Here is an 18560-nt window from a genome sequence, read left to right as displayed (position 1 = left end):
CTGGCTCCTACCCTGGGGATCTTTAAGAAGAGGCTTGATGCCTACCTGGCTGGACTCATTTGAGTCCAGTCTTTTTTTCTGCTCAGGCAGGGGGTTGGACTTAAAGATCTACGGGGTCCCTTCTGACCTTACTATGATTCTATGATTCTATTTTTAATACATTACATTTATTTAGATGTAAACAACAAAAAACGCAATCTTATACTCCAAATAAATGGAAATATCTAGAACTCTTGGTTCTGAGATGATACCTTTTATTAGACCAACTGGGAAATTGCAAAAAAGTATGTATTTTTATGTAAGCTTTCAGGCTTACATACCCTTCATCAGGCTCGGTGAAAGTTTAAGATGGTAAAGGGCATGTGAGCCCGAAAGCTTGCAAAAAAATATAATTTTTTTTGCAATTTTTCAGACCAACAGATATATCCCTGATCTCATACTCTAGGCATCAGTAGAATTAATTTTATTACAACAATATCAAGAAGAATGAATCATCCTAGAAACCACTAAATACACATCAAGCATTATATTAAGTAAGAAGAAAAGCATACAGATGAAATCTTACTGTGTCAAAAAAGTTAACTTTTATTGGCAAAAAATTATACTTCAGGCAGTGTCCAGGAATACAGTTTAAGAGGAGAGAGAAACCTTTTTTAGTATTCTTCTGCCTCTTACATCAGGAATGCTAATGTAGGAGCCAAAGGAGATGCTTTGGATTGGTTTTGTTTTTACCCTGTCTGTATGCTACATATTACTGAAGTTTGAGGTAGTGAGACTTGACAGTTCTTTCTTAATTTTGTATAGCAGGGCCCTTTGGACCACATGAGTGGCAAGGAACTGGTCCGTGGATCAGAGCGGGCCCACAGAACCCTTCACTCCCCTCCCCACATAGCGGATCCACCCCACACAGCACCCATTGTAGCTGGTCTGGGACCCACACTGCATTCAGTGCCCCAGTCCAGCTGAAGTGGGCAACATATGGCTCCTACTCTGGCTGGATTGTGCTGCACGTGGTACTTGCCCATCCCATCCACCAGCTGATCTGGGACTGTGCTGCATGATGCCTGCTCCAGCTGGATCCTAGATCAAGTGGTGTGGGCATGGTGTGTGGTGAAACTCCCAGAGTGGCTGGAATGGGTGCCGTGTGTCGCATGTGCCCTGGGCTCTGCCCATGAGACTGGACCAGCATGTGCCTTGTATGGGTCAATTCAGACCCAGGACGCCCCTGCTGTATAGCCACTGGCTGTGTTAAGTATACTAAAACTCAGGGGTTTAATTATTTTAAAAAAATAACATTTGACCATATTTGTCACTGCAAGTTAAGCCTCTTGAGTCTACTGGTGCAAACATTGCTATCTGTTGAAACTTATTTTGTACATGTGAATTGAAATACACGGTAGATAAGGGTTTTGTTGTTGTTCTCAATAATGTCAATACTATTAACAGTAAATTATTTATTATTTGCAATACAGTAATGCTGAGAGGTTAAGGGGCTACAGCTTAGTGCTGAACACATTTATAAAGCACAGTCTTTGCCATGACAGATTTAAAGATTAATTGGCAAGGGATGCAAAGATTGGATTTATTAAATGGAAGGAAATAGTGTATAGAGAATGAGGATAGGTAGGATAGGTTACATAGGCTGTATGCAGAATTTGCTACTTTTAAATTATTCTGCTTTACATGTTGTCATTTTTTCAGTTTTAAGAACCAAATAAGCAAGTAATATGGCCACCTAACTTTTTAATCCTTTTTGTTGATAGCTTCATCATTAACATTTGAATTAAATTATAATTATATTTTTCTTGTAGTTTCAGATTCTTTGGGTCAATCTGTCATCCAGCATCTAAGATGGATAATGCAGAAAGATCTTTTGGGGCAGGATGTTTTTCTTATAGGTCCCCCTGGGCCCCTTCGTCGATCCATTGCCATGCAGTATCTGGTAAGTTTTGTTTAAATTACGGAGAACTGAAGTTGTTAACATTGTTTAGTTATTACAGTGTATGTCTGTAAATACTTCATTACTAGAAGATCTTCTGATTGGGCAGTTAGTTGCCAAAGAACTTGTTCCAGGCACATGCTTTTAAAGGTTTTATTGTATTTTATGACTAGGAAGAACAAATATTTTAGTCAATATGCTTTTTTACTATAGGATAAAAAAGGTTTGGTAAATTTGTGTGGTTTCCATATGCTGTTGCAAATGGAAAAACCATCTGTTTTTTGGATTGTGTGCGTTACAGAACCAAGATGTCTGCATACAGTAAAAACAACAAGCCACATTGCTTACCTGTACTGTTTGGGAGGATGTTTAGGGAAGAAATACCCTGAGGAAAAGCTGTAAGGGGAATGTCCTGTTATTTGGGTAGAGAAAGTAGATGTGCATGTGTGTGGTCCTCCCATGGGATGTAGGAGATGTTTGCCCACACCTATCTCCTTTACTCTGAAGGATCTTCTAGAGATCTTGTATCTTTGCAGCATGGTTTTCCTGTTCATCCCATTGTGTTCCATGGGAACACACTTCACTGGAGCAGCACTGCAAGGGGCAGTGTCACTATTTACTCTTACGTGCTTAAAAATATATGCCCTGGTTTCTGTCATCATTATTTTTCCTTGTGGGCTTTTTTTTTTTTTAATAGAAATTTAAATTTCTGTCAATAGTGTCTGCACCATTAGGGAACTAGTAGTATGAAGATGAAATAGATGTAGAAGAAGTCAAATGGAAATAAATGGCAGTTATTCAGATGTTTATAAGTCTTTTTCATTTGTATTTTTTTCTTACAAATATGTAATAGGATTGCTTAAGAAAGATCTCTTGGTTAGAGATTCACAGCCCTTGCCCATTCAGCTAAAGGCTGAGGACATTTCAAGAATCATTGGTTCAGTATACTAATAGAAGATGAGTCTCCCAACTTGACATTTCTACTATTTCCAAAGTTTAAAAAAACAAGTAGGATAAAAATCATGAGGGAGAACATTTCAAGCATACTGTGTAAAAAAAGCAGCAGCACAAAGCAAGTGTTTTCTTTATGGGGGGTAATCTTTAACTTTTCAGATTTAGGCTGCCGTTAACGATACAATAGCAACGTGAGATAGGAGGAGAAAATTATAGTTCTCAACATATTGACAAGGGTCTGCAAACTCTGTATGTGCACATGATTACAGTTAAAGTTTACAGTAAGTTACTGTTTAAACACCATTGAATGAATCAGGGTGGGAACTTGCTAGACTTCTAATTAACATGATAGGAAACTTGTGAGTTTGTGTTCAGGATTTTTAGGTTTTTGGTATTTTTCACTGTCTGCTGCTGGAAAGGTAGCTTGGAGAGAATACTTTATAGCTGTTCAGTTTAGAGGATTTATGGATTGTTATTATGGCTTTTACAACCAGTTTGGGGAAAATAAAAAGGTTATTGAGCAAAAATTCAAACCCTTATGTTGAATGGAGATCACAGTGGAAACATCTTAAAATTAAGAGATATTAAATTTTTGTTTGGAGTCACTTTAAATGACTTTGCTGTTGCCTAGGGCTCTCCAGGACAGTTATACCATTAGGTACATTGTGAAAGTTCAACCACTGACCTTATAGATTTGTTTTCTGTAATAACTTCACAATCCTGTCTACAGGAGCTGACCAAGCGGGAGGTTGAATATATTGCACTATCCAGGGACACTACAGAAACTGACCTCAAACAACGCAGAGAGATCCGGGCTGGGACTGCTTTTTATATTGATCAGGCAAGTTGGTATTAGAGCCCAGACTTCTTATTGTTTGCAGCTAGCCCCAAGGAAACTACAATGTAAAGTGAATGCACACAGAGTTGTAAATTTTGATTGCCAAAAGATTTATGTGACATTCTGGTCACATGAGACAAAGATGGACTTCTTGATTTTGCTACTTCTTAAAAACTGTGGATTTCATTCAACAAAGTACTTAAATGCTGTAGAACTGCTTAAAATTAGTCACATATGTATTGTATGTGTGTACTGTGATTGAACTATGTATTCAAGGCCTAAAGGAGATGAGATTATTGGTATATCCATAAGTGTATTTCAGGATATTGACAGTCAATATTAAATGATACTGATATAAACAGTTACAGTGTAACTTATGTAGAATTGTTTCCTTTAGAGTAAAACTTGCAGCAATTCAGATAACTTTTATTGTTACAGGTTCAAATAAATGTAACCTTTGTCATTGAGGCTGATGTACATTCCTAAGAAAGAGTTTCCCTCCCCTTTTTAAAGTGGTTAAAAGTTATATTTGTCTATAACCTTAAAGGTTAGGGACAGACATTATACATAAACTGGTTTAAGTGATCAGAAACTGGTTTAAACCTGTAACAGAACAGTTGCTCAGTGCATGTAAACCAGTTTGAAAATGACTGAAACAGGTTTGAGATAAACCTGGTTGAATGTAGCATCAGACTTAACTGATCTGTGTCAAATCGGTTTATGCAATGTCTGTCTCAGACACCTTCCTGGTTTGAGTTAAATCAGAGTCCTCCAGCATCTCACAGGCTTTGCAACTCTGGACAGGGCTCTGCCTCAGCCCAGGAGGGCTGGCCCCTCCCTTCTGCTCTGGCAGAGACTGCACATACAACGGGGTCTACGTGGCTTCCTCCTGCTCCCCCCCTCACCATTCCCTGCTCAAGGAGGGATTCCCCTCTGCCTTACACAGACCCTCTCAGCATTATCTAGCATATCACATGCTGGCTACAGTCCATACTCTGGGAGACTGGACAGAGGCAGACAAGACAGTGTTGGGTTAGGGATTTTTGGAGCTGATCAATAGGTAGCTGGTAATGTCCATTCCTTGGAAAAAGTTGTTTAAGAAGAGCTTGAATGAGAGAGGATTTGTTCTGTTTGATAGGGTAATAAATGCCAACAATTCCCTGTGTAAGTCCCTGTTGTGTAACTCAGTGCTCTGTTATCAACTCCCTGCTGGCTCCCTCCCTGGTCAGGGGGAGGTGGGAACCTTTCCCTAATCAAAGCATTCTGCCAGGGCCTGGCCACACCCTCCTCTGCTGAGCACTATAGAAGGGAACGGAGGGCTGCTCTAGCACCCCCTGGCGCAAGCCTGAGCCACTGCAGGCAGGTGCTTAGATTTCTGGAATGAAAAGAGGATTTCTGTCCACCTCTAAATCAGTTCAAGTTTTGCAGGTTAGACAAACATGAAAAGATTGAATCAATTCAGGCTTGGGATTTTTGAATGTCTGTGTGTAGCCAAATAAATAAATCTTCATTAAAAGCATTGCACACTGTGGTGTTCCATCTACAGCACTGAATCTTTTTAAATCTGTATTTTAATTAAAGGTAAGTAAATGTTTGGGTTATATAATTGTGTACAAAACAATTACAGAGCTAATGATTATGATTATAACATGGAATAGTATGCTGGTAATGGAGACATGTTGAATTTTATAAAGATTGTGAGATTCTCAGATAGTAGGCCTTGTATAAATGTGGAACATGGATTGTGGATTATTCTGAAAAAGCACAGGACTTTTCAGGATGCATGTGTCAGTAGTCTTGATTGATTTCCTTGGAATAGCTGAATCAGTGTGAAGATTCAGGCATGGTGGAAATCTTGCAGTAGTGTTTCATTCTATTTGTGTTTTTATTCATTGCCCTGGTATCTGAATGCCTGTGAGGCTGGGTTTTTTTCCCCACCTTCCCAAGAGACCAGAATGCAGCTTTAAAGTGGTCACTAGGAAAGTGTGTAGCCTTTTGTAGGTGGACATATATATGTTTCTTAGTAGTTAAAAATAGGTGAGTCTGTGTGAGCTTTAATAACATTACTGTCTTATATTCTTAATTAAATAATTACTTCGCTCTTACTAATGCCAGCAAGCAGCTCATAAGCAGAAATAACTAAAATAGCAAATCCCTGTAGTGGCTGAGCTACAGAAGTTTGCAGACTTCTACCTCCAGGTGATTGTGAAGATAATGTAGCTGCTTCTAGCTCTAAGTTTAACCAGAGAGTGAGAATAAATACTTCAAGGTTGTTATAGAGACATATCTATTTGGATGTTGTTGGGTTTTTTTAACAGAAGATAGGTTAAACATAATTATTTATCATAAGTTTGAGTTTAAAAATAATTTTTTATCATAAATTTGAAAAATGTCAATGATTCAGGAAGAGCAAACTGCATCTTATGGTAAAATACATATTGAAGAAACAGGGGATTGAATATTTTTACAAATCATTGTGCCTAACTACTTTTATGGGTGTCTTGGGGAATAGAACTATAATGATAAAGCTATCAGAAAACCATATTTATTGGAGAGCTCAATTACCTCAAAAACAGAAAACAAAAGAACAGATACACTCTTTTGAAATTATGGTATACCTCAATTTGTGTTTACTTTGAACTGTATATTAATGACTATTTATTTGGTGACTTGAGAGCATTATGTTTTCTTGCCTCTGCCCTGGACCATTAATTTCTCTATTCAGTCATTAACTGCCCATTAAAAGCCTCCAGAAATTATATTGTTGCTGTTATGGAGACTATTAAGTAACCTCTTGACCTTCTTCTGTAATTTATCACATGTATTATGCTGTGCTTAAGATAATTAGTCTGAATTGTCTTGTATGACACTTAAACCTTCAAATGGCCTCTTCAGATTTCATTGTCTCTACAGGCAGGGGAATTGGCTTACAGACAGATTTTTCTCTTTGTTTAACTGTTGCTATTTAGAAACCAAATATAGTTAAATTAGTTCAACCCTTCATGTTCTCCAGATGCGTGCTGAATGCTGTTCCTGGTGAACTCAGTGGTAAACAGGTACCTATTCATTCAGTTTGGGGAGTCAAAGAAGGAGAGCCAGGGTGCTAGCCACCATAAAACTCCCTTGAGAAGGGGCAGGCAAGCTTTTCCAGCTGTATGCCAGAAGGACCCACCATGGGTCAGAGGCAGGTAGGAGCACAGGAGCTAGGACTCTGCTGCCTTCACTTTTCATCTCCTCAGTGGCACAGCACCCACAGCTGAAGCCTCCTCCACCTCCAAATGCTGCCAAAGCCTCACTTCTGTGGGCCAGATCCAAAGGTTCTTTTGGCCAGATCCAGCCTTCAGGCAATAGGTTGCAGCCCCTTATTGTTGAGTATGGCTGACTGCAGAAATTAGTGTGATTTTACCATGTTGTATTACCTGGGTTTGGAGACAGACTTTGAGTGCTCAGAATTTATGTGAATAAGTACCCAGACATTTTCAAGAGTTATGTAGCAGAGCCAGGTATAGAGTACAGTTCTCTGGAGGGGCATTCAGTTATCTTAAACATGAGATGATTTATTTCCTGCAATACCCTATTCCCTTTACCACAAGTCTTATAAAAGAGAGACAAAAAAAAGAGACAAAAAAACCTTGGCATCCTAAAGGCAAGCTACCTCGTTCATTATATAATCCAAAATCATACCCATTCAATCCAGCCTATCCTCCTTACCAAATGGGACAAGGATCATATGGGAAAAATAGTACATGGTCTGTGCACCCATTGGGCTTTGATCATCCAGTCATGGGCCGCGTGGCTTTGGATGTATAGGGTTGTCTATCGGTCCGTCTCTGTGGTACTGCTGAGCGGATGTCCCTCCCCTGGGTAGTTTCTTCCCCAATCTTGCCTGCCATGACTTTGTATCTTACTCCAGTGGTGGGGTCTGACTGCTGGGGTTCTCAAGCGTCTGGGACCTATGAGCAGTGATCTTCCACGCGGCTCCACCTCCCCTGTACCTCGCCCTGATACCCAGCCTCGATGAGTTGCTGATGTCTTTTGGCCAGACCTCTGACTGTTGGTGCCCCGTGTTCTCCTGTAGAGACGTACTATGGGCCACCTGGATCCAATCTGTACTCTACCCACAGGGTCTCGCGATCATCTAGCTTCCCTTGGGACTATAGCCCCTTTTGATTGAGATAACACTGGGGCTGTCTATATTGGGGCTCTCTATGCTATACCTCACAACCAAAAGTGGGAAACAGAAAGAAACAACAAAACAATATCAATACCAGAGAAGCTCACAGGCTATATAGGATGGGCCCAACTGGCTTCTTAATCCCTGACCTCCCAGCCCACTTTACACTAATAGGCCCAGGCCCCTAAAGCTCCTAACTGGCCCTGCCGTGGGTACGCACTAGTCTGTCGGCTACCATGTTCTCCCCTCCTTTCTTTGCCCAGCCTGTGGGTTTGCTGGACCCTCGGTGGTCCCTCTAGTCATGTCTTCCCCATGTCCCCTGCTGGGCAGCTCTGCGCAGCTGGAACCCATCTTCCGCGGCCCCTCCCACTGCTTAGGCTCTTCGTTCCCTGCCTGGGGTCTTCCCTTGAGCCTTCCTGAGCCTGCACCAGTCCCACCTGGTGAGACATCTCTAGCTCTGCCAATCTCCCCGGCTCCTTGGGGGTAACTCTCATTGTCTCTCTCCTCCTTCTCCCTTTGATCTTCCCATCTGAATCCTCTGTCCGCATGTGGTGCGTCCTCCTCTTCTCTCCCTGTGCCGTCGCTGGCGTTTTCCCTATGACGGACTTCAAAGCGCTCTTCAGCCCAGTGAGAGGCAGTCTTGCCTCCTCTTACCCCCAGTAGGGGTTCCAGGAATGCATTCCCTGCTGGCGACCTTCCAGGTCTCTCCCCCACTTCCTCGTTTGCAGCTCCATTTATATCCCCCATCCAGCTCTTGCCGCTCCTATCATCAGCTGGCCACAGCTTTAAAAAAAACATGGCTAATGAGCCATGCGGGTCCCACCGCCATTTCTGGCTTTACTGTGGCTCCAGCTACAAGTAAGGGATTTTCTGTTTTCTTTTCTCTTCTCTCGCCTTCCCTGGTGTGTTCCAGACCCCAGGGTTCCCCCGTGGTCCCTCGGGATCTGTCTCTTGATTCCTCCGTGTGACAGTCAGGTAATTAAAGATTGCAAATGGTGGATTGAATTTTCAAATATGGCTTCTCATATTTTGTCCACAGAGCTAGTAATTATGTATAGTACTTTCTTATTTTATGTTTGCAAATGCATAGTTAGATATGCCATTTGGCGCATGTGCAAAATAGGTAAGCATCTTAGTATTTAATAATGATTTTGTAGCCTTGATTGGATGTTTTCATAATAGGGAAAAATATTTACAGTGATTTGATGACAGAAGAAAGCAGGAAAAAATAATTTCTACCTTAGGCTGCAAGACTTAGTGTGGTAATCAATTAAATGTAAAAAATGACAGTAATGACAGCTAAGCTATTCTGTCTTGAAAGTGAACATGACAGGAAGCCCTGTAAGCTAGCACCACGTAGAACAGAGTTTGGTTTCTGTTAATCAGAAAGGATCAGAAAGCTGATTAAAAAAATTAAATGAGACGTGGAATTAGTTGAATGAAATGGTTGAGGTGATCAAATTAAAGATTTATGCCTTTTACACTCAGTATACACCTATGAAAGGACTGTGGAAAATGGTTTAGACTTTTTGAACTAGGTAATTGCTAGATGTAAATTGTGTAAGTCCATGATTAATAACTGATGGCTTGACTATAGATGTCAGTGTATAAAAATTCCACTGCATTAGGGTAACCATACTAAGGCCAATGGCTATTTACTATAGCTGTGATTATTATTCTGTACTGTTCGTACCTGTTTCTTGGCATGTATGATGGGGGCCATCCTGGGGCTGGGTCTCACGTCAGCACACCCACCTGTCTAAGTAGGGAAAGCTCCCCAGTCTCGCCTGCCACGACTTGCTGTTCCCAAAGCTGGTATATAAATACAGGAGGTTGCCCATTTTACTGCCCTGATGCCAGGGAGTGCTGTACATGACTCTGACCTCCCGTTATTGGGTCCCATGCATTGTAGATGGCATCCTTAATTCACTCTATGCTCTGGCTTGAGGCCAAGCCAGACTCAGCTCCTTGCAAGGCCTCATACATATGTCCTTTCACTCCACCTAATTGGGCGTCACTCATCCCGTCCCCCTCTCACTGGGGCCTCTCACACTACAGCCTCTCTCACCAGGCATCTAATATGCTGCTCCTCACTGGGCCACACCCAACCTGCCTTGCTCCCTTGAACAACCTCATAGGCCATCAGGCTTGCCTACTCCTACTCCTTAGCGGGTCAGCGTGCAGTCTCTCGGGTCCTCTTGTGACCCTAATCTGAACGGTGACCCACCATTTCACCTCACCCTGGGCAGACCTCTGACCCAAGCCCCTCTGTCTTTAAGTGATAATGGTTTTAAGCTGCAGCAGAGAAAATTTAGGTTAGAGGTTAGGAGGAATTTGCTGACCATGAGAGTGGTCAAGCATTGGGACTAGTCTACCTAGAGAACTTATGGTATCTTTATCCTTGGCAAGTCTGAAGACCAGGTTATATAGACTCTTGGCTGGGATGGTTTAGTCAGGGATGATCCTGCATTGAGCAGGAGGCTGGGCTAGATGACCTTGCAAGTTCATCAAGTACACTTTCCTAAGATTGTCAATGAAAGGCTGCATGGCATCTTTTTGTGTAAAAGATATTTAAACCAATGATTAATTATTCCTATTATAATTTTCCAGAAGACAGACTGCTAGTTTTTCCTTTGGGGATGCAGTGTGATATAGAACTTTTAAAATTTATTAAGCCTAGTAAATTTATTCTCTCTTCTCAGTAATCCATTACAAATGCAAACATGTTTTTCTTTCCATCACTTTCCAGGACAGAAAAGACCCTAGTGTATTTTGGGAACATGCTATTATGTTTTGGGCTCTGAAGTGACCAAAACAGAACCTTTAAAGCAGGAAAATCATTAAGATAGGGCAGACAGTATTTTGTCACAAAAGAGGGTGTTCAGGTATTGGAGAGAGGAACAGTGAAGATGGAAAAAATAACCCTCCAAGTTATTCTTCCAGCCCTATCCCTAGTACTATTTTTTTTCTGAGAATATTTGATTGGCATTATATGAGCATGATGTGATGAAGAGGAAGAAAATTTGGTAAATCGTAAGTGAGAAAAGAAGATACAATAGGACTAAATAATATTCTAAAATACAAAACTTGTAAGGTTGTACACAAAATAAAATAAAATTTGGGGTCTTTTTATGTATTGTCCTATAATTCACACATGGTTCTGATGCTCAAAATGAGTAAATTTTCTCATCTGTCTCCATGCTACAAGTGCATGATGATGGGTGGTCTAAAAGAGCAGACATATTCTAACCCAGTGATTTTATAACCCAGAGTGATGCAAATCCTTTTAAGGGTACCATACAACATTAGCCCTGTTAAGTGTGCAAGTACCTACACATGATTCATAAGATAAACCCAGAGGTTTTAAATAGGAATATGTATAAAACATGGATTCTCATTTAAAGAGTGTCAGAAACATTCTGGCCTTGTGTGGTCTTCTGGTTAAATACAGACATTCAGAAAGCCTGAGGCTAAATAGATTCAATCTTCACAGGTTAGTCTAAGCTACATAGATTGAACTGATAAGTAAGTGAACAGACCTTCATTTTGATTCTGGAAATGCAGCCACATGCCTGCAGTGGCTCAGGCCAGAAGCTGGGAGGGGCGTTAGAGCATGCCTCCCTGCTTAGTTGGAGCAGACAGCTTGGGCCAAGCCTAGCCCACCTGCCCTGCAAGGTGAGGTTTGCAGGGGAGGTGCAAAGCATCCTAGAATGCTGAGGAATTGTGAGTTAACTTGAATCTGGAGGGGATCTAGGACAGAAGTTCAATACTGCCCACCAGCTTCTGGCCTGAGCCACTGCAGGCATGTGGATGCATTTCTGGAATCCAAATGACTGTCTGTTCACTTACTTATCAGTTCAATATAAGCAGCGTAGACTAACCTGCAAAGATTGCTCTGTCTTTTTGACAGTCTGTCTTATCCAGAAGGGAAAAGCAGCCCCTGCCATGCATTTTTCACCTGCACCCTTGCTACCAGCCCCAGCAGCAGCGTGAAGAGAGCAAAGATGGAGGGCGGTTTAATTCCCGCCTCCATCCCCTGTTCCCAGCAGCACGGACCTGAGCTGGGGTCTGCCTGGCCAGAGTCAGCAGGGTCAGGCCAGGGTCAGGGTCAGCAGGGAGGGGGTTTATTCTTACCTCTGTCCCCTCTTCCCCTGGGGTGTGCATCTGGGGTCTGGCAGCCCCAGTCACTGCCTCTGCTGCTCACACTTGGCCAGCAGAACCTGGCTGGGATTCCCTGGGGGGAGAGGCGATGGAGCGGGGAAGAACCCCCTCCCTGCCACCTAAGCCTCAGGGGAGCCATGCCAGCTGGTGTCAGGCCATGACCCCACCCCTGCTGCTGGACCAGTGAGGGGGTAGCAATCCTAATGGGGCAGCAGCCCCTGTGATGGTGTCCCTGGGAGTACAAGCCTCTTCCTGGTGAGGGAGTGTACTGCTGTAGACTGTGCAGGTCAAGCAGTGGTGCTGGCTCAGACTAGAAGCTGGGAGGTGCTACCTTTCTTTCCATAGCAGCCGCAAGGCTGGAGGAAAACTGACTTGGGGGGGCATGGCCAGGCCCTTGGCAGGCCACTAAGTATGATTGGGGAGGTGTTTAATCCCCTACCCTGGCCTGCAGGAACCCCAGCCAGGGTGTGCCTGGAGCAGGAGGGGGAAGCAGCCCTTGCCAGGCTTGTCCTGGGGTGGGGTGGGGGGGCTGCCAGAAACTGCAGTGGCAGAGGCCGGCAGGGCAGTTCTGCTCCCCTCACCTCCAGCTGCAGCTTCTGCTCCTTCTGTGCTGCACTGCTTCACTGGGGAGAAAGTTTCATCCTGGTGGTTTCTGCTTAGCTAATGGAGCCCTGGCTCCAGTTCCCAGCTACCTGCCTTCCACTCCTCCTGCCTGGAGGGGCTGCTCATTGCACCGGCCAGGCGGAGTGGGTGGAAGTTGACCAGGAGCTGGAGTTTGAGCTTCATGCACTGGGAAGAAGCCACTGGGCTGAAACTTTCTTCCTGCCCACCCAGAGCAGTGTGGCAGGAACAGGGACGGCAGCACAGGCAACTGGAGACAAGGCAGGTAGAACAGCCCTGCCAGCCCCAGCCAGCATGCAGCTTCTGGTGTGGCTACTGCTGGCTGGGTACTGCACAGTGATGGACAGGGGGCATTACAGTGGTGGCTGTGGGCACACTAGCCCCTGCGGTGGGCAGCTGCCAGACTTCTGGCCCGCTGGTGCCTCCGAAGCAGACCAGATAGCCACGGGCATGATTAACAGGGCCCGCACTATCAGTCTGGCTGCCAAGGCGTTGCTGCAGTGGCGTTGCTTCTGTGCTGCTGCCCAGCCAGCTGCCATCCATGTGTGTTGGGCTGGGTTGTCACAGAGCCGCAGCTGGCTGAGAAGGGCCCTACCCCAGCGGCCTGTGCCAGGCCCTTTCCAGCCAGCTGCAGCTCCATGGCAGCCCAGCCAGCCTGGGAGGGGAGCCCAGAGCAATCCAGGACCACAGCTCCTGTAGTCCCAGCTTGAGCCGCAGGTGACTGGGAAGAGCCAGCCTCTTTGTGGACGCCCTCAGCAGTGCCTGTGGCCCAGCCTAGCTCAGCCTCCAGTCTCAGCCCCAGGCAGATGGTGGGGCCATGCTCACTGGCTCTGGCCATGCCCCTGTCCCTGCTGCTAGAGCGGTCCTCTGGTGGAAGTGGGGAGGAATAAATCACCTCCCTGCCCCTTCCCTTAAGTGACTGTGCCAGGCCAGCATCTGGCCATGCCCCTGCCCTGGCTAGAAAGCAGAGGGGCAGGAAAAGCCCTGCTCTGTGGAGCAGAGAGCACAGCCCAGGGCTGAAAAGCATGCTGAGATGCCAGGGGACTCTGATTTAACTTAAACCAGGAAGGTGTCTGAGACACAAGTTCCATAAACTGATTTGACCCAAATCAGTTAAGTCTGATGCTACATTCAACCAGGTTTATCTTAAACGAGTTTTGGCTATTTTGAAGCTGGTTTATGTGCACTGAGCTTTTGTTTTGTTATGGGTTTAAACCAGTTTCTGCTGTCTTAAACTGGTTTATGTGCAACTTCTGTCTCTAGCCTTAATAGACTTACTTAAGTTAGTGTGAAAATGCTTTTGGAAACAAAGACTCTGCCAGCTTAGATTTTGGAGCATGTGTTCTGCTTTCTCAGAGAAGTGTTAGTGCTATAATAAATATTGTGTTGCTACAAGATTAAATGCTGTATTTATCAACAAATCAACAAAACTATCTGTGGGTTGTAGTTGCCACTCAAGAATATTTAATTTAGCAACAGCAACAAACCAATTTTAAAACCATGTACCAATAAATTATTGCCTTTTTAATATTTAGTGTATTGAAAGTTACAAACAAACCAATCTTAATATTCTCCAATAATATTGAGCTGGTTGTACAAAAAACGGGCCTCCTAAAATTTAAATTTTTAAAATTTAAAATTAAGAAGAAACTAGATTAAAATGACTTTTAATTTCCATGACTTTTCCTTTAATTACTTTCTCTGATTTAACAAATTGTGATACAGTTCTTTGGCAAAATAAACTTGGGGTAGTAATAGAACTATTCATTTTCAGTGTTAGAAGAGAAAGAAGGAATTCAAGATTACATTCCATAAACCACATTTCAGCCTCTCTTGTTCTGGGCTTAACGTATAATCTGTGTAGTTGTGATCAGTCAGGTTGTCCAACAAAAAGTGCCTTGAATCATTTTGGAGTATTGTGTGTTTCTAGGATGGTCTTTTTGTTAGTGATATTTGTTGGGTCAAGTCAGTTTGCCTTAGAGGTTGATGACCATATTGGCCATCAAATTTCTCCAGTCTCCTTCGAGTGTTTTGTATGCTTAGTGTCTTTTGTTCAAAGACCTTCTTGGCTGTGGTGCTAATATTAATATAGTTACTGATGCATTTATAGATGTTCAGAAAGACTTCCTGAGAGCTCCATAATAAAGTGGTATTTGGAAGCTGAAGGCCTCTTTCTTTTTAGCAACCAACTATAGGTCTGATTGTGTGTGTAGAAGAATGTTGGTCTAGTAAAAGATATTGCCTCTAGCCTGTAGCACACTGACTAGAAGAATGTTAAAAACTTGGTGGAAGATGCACAGCAAACTTTATTATTTACTATGTTTCAAAGTCCTCCATGTTTCTGAAAGTTACACTTCCCTCTGAGTTCTAGTCTTCCCATTCAGTACAGAAAGTTTAATGCAGTGGCAAATTTAGTCTTGAAAGCATCTGAAGAATTCTTTTGTTCACTCTTTCTACTTAATCCCTTATGTTATTTACATTTTTACTGTAGAAGAAGCATGTTACGATTAATTTAGTTAATTTAATCAGTTGCTTCCTACTAAAAGATCTCATTCCCAGTTGCCCCTTTCTTAGCCTGGGTGACAGTGACCACGAAACCATTACATTCACAGTTTGTCGCAAGGCAGGCAAATCAGAGAGCAGGGTTGACGTTTTGGATTTCCAAAAAGCAAATTTCAGCAGAATCAGGGCAATAGTAGGGGAAGTGCTGCGAGACCAGGGACAGAAGGTGAAAGGAGTGGGTGAAAAGTGGTAGATCCTCAAGGACACAATCCTTGAAGCACAAAAGAAGTCCATTCCCATGCAGAGAAAAGGTAGCAGAAGGGCTGGTAAGCCCTTTTGACTTAATAGGGATATCCTGGTCCTCTTAAAAAAGAAGAAAGAGGCATACAAACAATGGAAGCTTGGGACAGTGGACTATACAACAACGGCCTACACTCGCAGGGAGCATATTAGAAGAGTTAAGGTGGTGACTGAATTTTAATCAACAGAAATCAAGGACAATAAGAAGTCCTTCTTTAAGTATGTAAGAAACAGGAGGAAAACAAATGGAAGTGTGGCTGCCATTCGACATTCAGCCGTGTGCCACCCCCACCTTCCCCAGCTCCACGTCCAACCGCCAGGGGTACGATCCAAAAAAGTTGAAAGCCCCTGCCATAATATGAACATGAGCCATCAGTGCGATGTTGTAGCCAGCAGGGCAAACACTACTGTGGCATCTCAAGCAAAACCCAGGAAGCGATTCTTCCACTTTACTCAGCATTGGTGAGACTGCAGCTGGAGTAATGCATCCAGTCCTGGGTGCTGCACTTCAAGAAGGATGTGGAAAAGCTTGAGAGAGTCCAGAGAAGAGCCACCCATATGATCAGAGACTTGCACGGCAAGCTATATGAAGAAACGCTGAGGGACTTGGGTCTCTTCAGCCAAAAAAAAGAGAAGGCTGAGAGGGGACTTGGTAGAAGCTTAGTACTCTATTGGGAGAATACATCGAGTACTCAACGAGCAAGTGTTCACCAGGGCATCCTTGGGGAAAGCCAGGAGTAATGGCCACAAACTCCTGGAAGACTGCTTCAGGCTTAACACTAGGAAAAACTTCTTCACAGTTAGGGTGTCCAGACTATGGAATAAACTCCCTCTAGAGGTGGTGCAATCACCTACCCTGGAAATCTTCAAGAGGAGACTGGACAGTCACTTTGCTGGGGTCACCTGACCTCAGTCATCTTTCCTGCGTAGTGCAGGGGGGCTGGACCTGATGATCTTGCAAGGTCCCTTCCAGTCCCTTACAATCTATGTAATAAAGGATAATTGCAGTAAATCCACTGCAGTATTTTTCAGCAGCTTTTGCATTTGTTAAAACTTAAAAAAAAGAAAAACAACTGGGTAGTTAATTACCCTGATCTGAAAACTGAACAACAAGATGGGTCTGTCAGTGTTATATAGAGCAGTGCTTCTCAAAGTGGTGGTCTGTGGACCGGAGCTGGTCCGCGAGCCACCAGTCACTGGTCCGCAGCGAGTTGCCAGGAAAGAAAGAAATATATTTTCAGAAACATAATATTGATATGTCATAGCGCCACAGTTCGTACATTCCAACACGCCAGGTGACGTCACATCGTGCGAGGTGAGGAAAGAGAAAGAAACAGCCAGTCACGCATTTGTGTAGTGCTGTTACACACAGTTGCTGCCACCGGCTGAACCGGGCACCAGTCCCTGGCCCACTGGAAAAAAAATTGCTGGTCCACCACATCAGATAGTTTGAGAAGCACTGATATAGAGAACCGTGGTTTCCCACATCCAGCTCACCTATCAGCTTTTTCTAACATTTAGTAATGCAAATATCCCAATTGTTCACAGCTCCATATACCACAGGGAGACAGTTACTTGGGTCCCTGGGCCACATAGGCAGTTGTGAGGAGCTGCCACAGGCTGGTCAGCACAACCCCCTCTCACCCTTCCCTGGAGCCTGTGCACCCTGTGTCTCCTCCCTGCCACTGCCAACAGCCCCAGCTCCAACCCTGGCCTGCCCTGTGCCCACTTTGGACTTGCTCTGGCCAAAGCGGAGCAACACAGCCTTGACCCCAGCCTGCCCTGCCCCACACCTGCTCCAGACTGTGCTCCCACACTGAGCAGTGGCAGCGTCTGGGCTCAAGCTGCTGCTTGGTGCAGAGGAAAAAGTAGCCCCTGCCCCCAAAAACGACTGTTGTGGTGTCTCATCCTCTTGTAAGGCACAATGATAGGATATGTTTAAAATATCAGTCAATGAGTTTTGCAATTATACAGCTAATTACCTTGATGATAACCCTGAGATTCTCAGTATTAATTTTTGCTAAAAAGGGTGAGATGATTTTGCCAAATGTTTGTTTTCAGATTTACCGTATCTGTTAGCAAGGGATTATTTTGCTCATGAGAAAAAGAATCAAGCTCTTTCTTTCCAACCTCCCACCTTTACCCAGAAGCACTAAAAGCACGGTTACCTGGATACCTGCTCTGGAGGATATGTGCAGGAAAAACACAGCAGTTAAGATAGGCTGATTTTGTTGTCTGAAAGCAAAAAGACTTAATAAAATGTTATTTGACTACTAATGGCTTCTGCACTAAATTTCTAAATGGAGTTTGCTAATTCCAGTTTCATTCCATACCTGTAAAAAAGTATCTTTAAAACCAGGAACTCTCATAACAAAACCAGGAATGCAATTTGAATACTTTTTTCCTGGTAGATCGATTTTGGGTCTCTGCCCACAATATATATTATATACTGAATTTATGAATATATATATAAAAGTATATTTGACTACTAATGGCTTCTGCACTAAATTTCTAAATGGAGTTTCGATCTTCCAGTTTCATTCCATACCTGTAAAAAAGTATCTTTAAAACCAGGAACTCTCATAACAAAACCAGGAATGCAATTTGAATACTTTTTTCCTGGTTATACAATTTTGGGTCTCTGCCCACAATATATATTATATACTGAATTTATGAATATATATATAAAAGTATATATGTGTGTGTGTGTGTGTGTGTGTGTATAAAATTATGAAAAAAGCTGCTTCAAAAAATCTCTCTCAAGGGATTTGAAACTTTTCTTCCCCCTCATCTCTATATTTGTTTTATGTTTTAGCTCAAGCCACCCCTCTTCCCCACATACACGCACACACACAAAAATTGAAATAACAGCTAACCTAAGAGAGTGTCTTCCATTGTTTCTGGTTGATTGGGAAAATTCATTACGTGTGACCCATAGGCATATGCTGTAAAAGCTTTGTTAGATAAAAGGTTAAAGACATTAATTGTAGATGGAGTCAATAGTAAAAATGAATTATAATTAGTAAAAGAAGATTTGAAAAGTCATGCTGTATATTGAACTATATATTACC

General features: G+C 43.1%; 1 protein-coding gene across 1 annotated transcript in view; it reads left to right on the top strand.

Annotated features, from left to right (window-relative positions):
* VWA8 (von Willebrand factor A domain containing 8) overlaps positions 1–18560 on the top strand; it is a 305200-nt gene that overhangs the window by 47154 nt on the left and 239486 nt on the right. Inside the window, exons 3-4 of the mRNA XM_019528508.1 lie at positions 1812–1942; positions 3624–3734. Of these exons, the coding sequence (XP_019384053.1) occupies positions 1812–1942; positions 3624–3734 (242 nt within the window). The remainder of the gene's footprint in view (positions 1–1811; positions 1943–3623; positions 3735–18560) is intronic.

This window comes from Crocodylus porosus, unplaced genomic scaffold (assembly GCF_001723895.1).
Source record: "Crocodylus porosus isolate Cpor-Errol unplaced genomic scaffold, CroPor_comp1, whole genome shotgun sequence".
In the NCBI taxonomy this organism is placed as follows: domain Eukaryota; kingdom Metazoa; phylum Chordata; order Crocodylia; family Crocodylidae; genus Crocodylus; species Crocodylus porosus.
Note: the sequence above shows the minus strand (reverse complement) of the source record. Positions and strands in the feature narration are given on the sequence as shown.